Source organism: Strongylocentrotus purpuratus, unplaced genomic scaffold, assembly GCF_000002235.5.
Source record: "Strongylocentrotus purpuratus isolate Spur 01 unplaced genomic scaffold, Spur_5.0 spur5_scaffold_13, whole genome shotgun sequence".
Lineage (NCBI taxonomy): Eukaryota > Metazoa > Echinodermata > Echinoidea > Camarodonta > Strongylocentrotidae > Strongylocentrotus > Strongylocentrotus purpuratus.
Window position 1 is genome coordinate 28,922,519 of NW_022145598.1, and position 6,489 is coordinate 28,929,007.

General features: G+C 36.9%; 1 protein-coding gene across 1 annotated transcript in view; it reads right to left on the minus strand.

The window, feature by feature from the left end:
• Nucleotides 1-2,996: 2,996 nt before the first annotated feature.
• LOC100890154 (endochitinase 2-like) overlaps nt 2,997-6,489 on the minus strand; it is a 10,149-nt gene continuing 6,656 nt past the window's right edge. Inside the window, exons 5-7 of the mRNA XM_030983300.1 lie at nt 6,414-6,489; nt 5,046-5,147; nt 2,997-4,096 (exon numbers count right to left, since the gene is read on the minus strand). The exon at nt 6,414-6,489 is cut by the window's right edge and continues 26 nt beyond it. Coding sequence (XP_030839160.1) covers nt 3,702-4,096; nt 5,046-5,147; nt 6,414-6,489 — 573 coding nt within the window. The 3' untranslated portion in view covers nt 2,997-3,701. The remainder of the gene's footprint in view (nt 4,097-5,045; nt 5,148-6,413) is intronic.

The window sequence follows — 6,489 nt, forward strand, 5'->3', positions numbered from 1 at the left end:
CTATCCCCATAAATGCGCCAAGGTGCAAGGAGAGGGGGACACGAATAATTACGTCACGAAGAAATATGAAGGAGTTTCCTAATGAAAAGTTGATGTGATTTTCGTTTAAAAAAATATAAAAATGAAATTAATGATTGTTTGTGTACAAGTCAATATGCTAACACATTATGCTGCGGGACTTCGCCACTAGGAGGCGCTGTCCAGTGAGACTAATCGTAGGTATAAGCTTCTTTCCTCTATTCTTTCCGTTTATAGTAGAAAATACTAATCACCCTTTCCCGATGCTGGGTTGTATATAACGTGATACAAGAAGTTCTCTAATTTCAATTTTATATCCTCACATTCTCTCAGTCTATATGTTCATCACGTCTATTCAAATTCTTTCAATCATATATACCGCTTATTATCATTTATAAAATAAATCATTTAAAATGTGTCTCTCCCTTTATCATCTTCGTACAATCTGTTTACAATCTTTATTTCTTCCATTCAAATCCATTTACCTTTTAAAATTTATATGTCTTAAAAACCTCTTACTTTATTATCTTCTCACATTCTCTCACTCTTTTGTTTTCCTCTCTTTTAAATCATCTTACTCCCTTTCATTCACAAATTCTTTCCCTTCATCACCTTCTTATAATCTTTATCTGAGTCTTCCTTTCAAATTAAATCACTCTATCATACATCTCTTTCATGACAAATATATCTCACTTTAAATCAATATCTTCTCACATTCTCTCACTCGTTATCTCTTCCTTTCGAGTTTTCTGACTAAATTATACATGTCTTTCCTTACAACTTCTCTCAATTTCTCCTCTCCACTCTTTCTTATGTGCTGTGTATCTCTCTTCTTCTTACTCAAACAAACACAATTGACAGTATAGTAATTTAAACTAGATTATTGCACGTCAAACAAACATTTAATCACTAATGCTACTATTTCAATGACTTTAGAAAATGAATCATCCTGTAACATGGCAACTCCCATCGTATCAAGTTTGCATATTTACATCGGCTTTACTTACATTAAGTATAATGATTAACTTGTAAAATAATAGTTATATTCACAGCAAAAGTAATAATAATGTTAATGATAATAATAATAATAATAATAATAATAATAATAATAATAACAGCAATACTGATAAAATAAGTATTCTTATCAAAATGTAAGGCACCCATCAATTTGATTCTTGTTTTTTAAATATCTTTTAACTTGCTCTTTTTTCATTTGCAGACCCATTCACTAACTAAAGTTTGCCCATTTTCCCTCACCATCAACGATATTTCCACGATGCATTATTTCATGATAAAGATGGTATATATTAATCTTGCCTTCATTATTAATAAAGCTCTATTTTATTTATTTATTTATTTATTTATTCGGTTTAAAAACATCAACACGTAAAGTTCAGGAACTCATAATGGTTGATTTACAATGAAATTGAATAGTGTAAACAAAATTGAACCAACAAATATACACTTAAGAAGAACATATTGTTTCACACACATGAAAATATGGTTACAATACAATATACAACGGCTGGCTAAATGTGGCTAGACCAAGGCGAGATATGACAAGGAAATCGAAAAGAAGATAAATGACTAAAGAGAGAGAGAGAGAGAGAGAGAGAGAGAGAAGAAGTGGTGAGAGAGAAAGAGAGAGGGACAAGAAAGGGGAGGGTAGAAAGAAAAAGAGAGAAGGTAGAGGGAAAGAGAGGGGAGGGGAGATACGGAGGGGAAGTGAGGGAGAGAGAAGGAAGAGAGAGGAAGAGAGAGGAAGGTAGAAAGAGAGAGAAGAGAGAGGGAGAGAGTGAGGTATAGAAAGAGAGAGCGAGAGAGAGGAGAGAGGAGAGAGAGAAGAGAGAGAAAAGAGGGGAGAGAGAAGGGGATAGAAGAGAAAGAGAGAGACATGGAGAGGGAGGGAGAGAGAGAGAGAGAGAGAGAGGAGATCTTTAAAAGGCAAATTAAGAAACAAGGTACATAAACGTAGCATTAAAACATTAATACATTTCTTATACACATCTACACAGGAGAAGGCGCACCGGAGCGTTCAGAGAAGACAACGCCTGCACATGATGGTCAACATTTCAGCATTTTCAAGAAATTTAGAGTAGCTAGAATGTACAGGCAATTTGGCAGTAAATAGCTGCAAAATATAATCAATACCCTTCCCGACAATGTTGTGCAAAACATGTAAAGCTAATTGTTACAGAGTTGACACCTCTATTAATTAATGGAAAAACCCGCATTTCTTCAATATTCTGGATCAGAAAAATACAGCTTTAATAAAGTATTGCACCTTGTAGTGGTTCTAAAGAGTCACAACTAGGATGTGAAGCTAATCGCTAAGTTGACACCTCTATTAATGGAAAACCCGCATATCTTCAATTTAACGAATCAGAACATACGGCTATAATAAAGTATTGCACCTTGTACATGTATCAGGTCTAAAGATTCTATAAAATAATCTTCGCATTCGCTTTTAAAATGTGTGTTTCTTCCAGGTCATGATCGGTCATGTTCACGTTTGATATTTTGATACTAACGGTTTTACTCTTTTACACAAATCTGGCACAAGTGAATGTTGACATGGCATTTAAAAAACAATGTTGCACAGTGAAGCGTGTATAGATTAATGTAATCAATGTATCATTGGAAAGCATAGTACTTTTACTCTATGAAAGCAAAGCATCTTATTATACACCTATATTTATTCACAATATCTATTTGTTTTCGAGTTTTATCTTTTTCTGGGACGCAGTGTATAGTTAATAATTTATAAACCGAGCATATTACTTTAGATTATCTCATATTTTACACTACATCCATATTCATTTTACCTTAAGTTTGGAAGATAAAATATTGACTTTTGTCTTTCGTTATTCGTTTGCCTTGTCTTGAAATACTTATATGACACGATGTCATGTATTGTATATAGTTTTAATGGAAAAAATGCATTTATTCATTGTATTCTATTTATTTAGGTTATGATTGTATAGAATAAAATTAACTTGAAACTTAAAACAAGTAAATAAAGTCATAAACTGCCGTGTGTTTTGACACATTGACGTTACAATATTTGTTTTCGTTATCCACTAGTTCTAGTCGTATCTGAAGTATAAGCTCATTACTCGAGACCACAGACAGATATGTATATGCATATGTATATGTGTATGTGTATTTACATGTACATGTATAAGTAAGTATAATTATGTATACAGGTATGTATATTTGTATCATGGACCCTATAAATACTTTACTACACAAACTGCACTTTTATGTTGTAATCAAATATTTTTTGACGTCTCATCATTTCGTGAAGCACTAACTATTACTATACAATGAAGTTTGAATAAAGTCTCTTGGTAATAAAAATGAAATTCGATAAAACACAAAAAGAACAAACCGCCACTGATTCTAGTCATTAATATGATTATTTCGAATTGCTTGAATGTAAAGATGAAAAGTGCTCCGTCTTTTAAACACCATAAATTAACACCTCCGTAACAATCTTTTCAGTGCTCTTCATGTGAAAATTAGTGCATGGAACGACAAAAATCACAAACTTAAACATTCCTACAGCTCCGATAGACTTATACACACAATGACAAAGCAACGAAAACCTGATTTTACATGTATCCAGTGGTGCAACCAGGCGGTATGAAAAATTGAAAGAAGCAACTCCAATTTTTATGTCCCTATACTTCTTTCTCGCATATGAATCTATTGCTCCAGGAGCAATTCCAATCATACCATCCACTATATTGACCCCCACACTTAATACTAAAACAGTTTCCATGATAATTGAACGAACCATCGATAAAATTATTATATGTAGGACTTGATCCGTCTAGCCACCTTGCCTCACTGGGACTTGAGCCGGTCAGCCCGATCCAGTAGTAAGTCTTCGAGGTATGCCGGTAGTACTCAACATGCCGCGCGATGAAGTCTTCCTCCTCTGGCGACTCGATGAAGACCAGATGGGATCCGTATTGGGAACAAGCTGAAACCGCAGAAGCATGATCCATCTCCGAAGTGCTGAAATTGTAGAACGACCCGCCGAATTCACAATCCACCGGAGGGGATGAGCATGCTGAAAAGATGAAAAATACAATATGTAAATTACTCAATTTTAAGAAAGTAGACAAAGTGGTCATTTGGGTAGAAACTGAAATATTTAAAGAAAAATAGATAATGATGATGATGATGACGAAAATAATAATAATAATAAAAGTCGATGCGAAGACATGAACAAAATTACAGCTATAAAAATCAATACCTACAGGAACTTTGATCACCATCGCAGATAGCAATGGTATTTCATACAGTTATTTTTGTTTTTATGAATGAAACATAGGGGAGGAGGAGGGAAGGGAGAGAGCGAGAGCGAGAGAAAGAGAGAGTGAGAGAGGCAGACAGACAGACAGAGAGATAGAGAGAAGGGGAAAGTGGTAGTGGCAAGACCCATTATAATGATGATCAAATGCATGACGTCAATGTATTGTTTCTATTACTCAGACTCGGATAAAGACTGAAAGAGTGACAATATTAATAGGCATTTATATAGCATCTATCTAGAAAACTATATTCCGAGGCGCACTAATAATTAACCCGGCTTTAGCCTTGCTGCCATTACGGCGCTCCAGTATTTCAAGGAATTAATTCCTACCAGGTACCCATTTACCTCACCTAGGTCGAGTGCGGCAAAGGAAGATTAGTTGCCATTAGGCATTACGGCGCTCTATTATTTTAAGGAATTAATTCTTACTAGGTTCCCATTTATCTCATCTGGGTCGGGTGTGGCTAATGCCGTGTCGGGGATTGAACCACGACCTTTGAATTTCAAGTCAAATGCTTAAACCACTCGACTGACACACAAAGATGAAGAGAGAGCGAAAGAGGGATGGAGGGGGTGGTCGGTGAATAGAGAGGGGAGAAAGAGGGAGAGGGGGAGAAAGAGAAAGAGAGGGAAGGTGTAGTTGCTTGACACATTATAATAATGATCGAAAGCATGACATCATTTCATTGTTTCTCTTACTTACTGGAGGCGGTGGTTTCTGGCGATGTCGTTGTGGCTGACACCGTGGTCATAGGCCTCGTAGCCGTCTTGGTCGCCACGTCCGTAGTCGATAATTCTGCTGACTCTAAAACGTTTGAAGGTTGTTGCAAATGAAACCACAATTACAAAGCAATATGATTAGGAATGACAACCTGAACATGATTACAGAAGGCCAAAACGAAGACAATTGTGCTCCCTGACAACATATAAATTGTATTAGTTTATTTATTTTATAAGGTATTATTTTGTGTCAGCTAATTTAGTGGTGCTTTGTCAAAGCCCAAGTTAATTTTGTCCAATTAATATATCTAAATGTGTTCCAATGGCGTGTTTGTTGTCATTAAACTCGTGGGCAAACAAACGAGACGGGTACCTCCTCCTTTTAGCGAAGCCCGTGACAGGACAGGGATAAAGGCTGAGGGGGAGGGGGGGGGGAGAAAGAGAGGGGAAAGCATTTTCTTAGTCAGGGTACGGGGATACATGTAGGATCAAGTGGGGGTGGGGAATAGAAATCAGAAAATGCTTTTCCTGTGGGAATCCCAATTCTATCAAAAAGTTCGAAAAGAGGACCGCGAGTTACTTTCTTTTTAATCATTATCATCATCAGCATCATCATCATCTTCTTCTTCTTCTTCTTCTTCTTCTTCTTCTTCTTCTTCTTCTTCTTCTTCTTCTTCTTCTTCTTCTTCTTCTCCTTCAGTTGCAGTACCGGCCACCGTCTTGTATTGTCGTACTGGTAAAATTACCGGCACAATTTGTATCATCACGTACTTAGTCAAAAATTATTCTCTCACATGATTGGTAATAAGAGCTTCCATTACATTTTTTTTTAGAGGGGGCGTTTCCAAAACTGGTTATACCTTACATTGCAAATTTTAGGAAATTCACAATGTTATTTCTTATTTTTTTGTTTGTTTGTTTATGAATGAAAGAGGGGAGGAGAGGAGGGGTGGGGAGGAGAGGAGGGAGGGAGGGAGGGAGATAGAGAGAGAAAAAGAGAAAGAGAGAGAGAGAGAGAGAGAGAGAGGGGGAAGGAGATAGAGAGAGAGAGAGAGAGAGAGAGAGAGAGAGAGAGTGGAGAGTAGTAGTTGCTAGACCACTACCACTGAATTTATTGCATTGTTTCTCTTACTCAGAGTCAGATAAAGACTAAAAGAGAGATGAAGAGAGAGAGAGAAAGGGAGGGGTTGAGGTTAGGTGGCCAGTAGAAGGAGACGGGTGGTGAAGGAGACGGGATAGAGAGAGGAAGAGAGAGAGAGAGAGAGAGAGAGAGAGAGAGAGAAGGAGAGAGAAAGAGAGAGAAGGGGGTAGTGGCTCGACAAATTATATTAATGATCAAAAGCATACTTACTGGATGTGATGGTGTCTTGCGATGTTGTTGTGTCTGATATCGTGGTCGTAGGGCTCGTCATGGGCTTGCCCGTCGC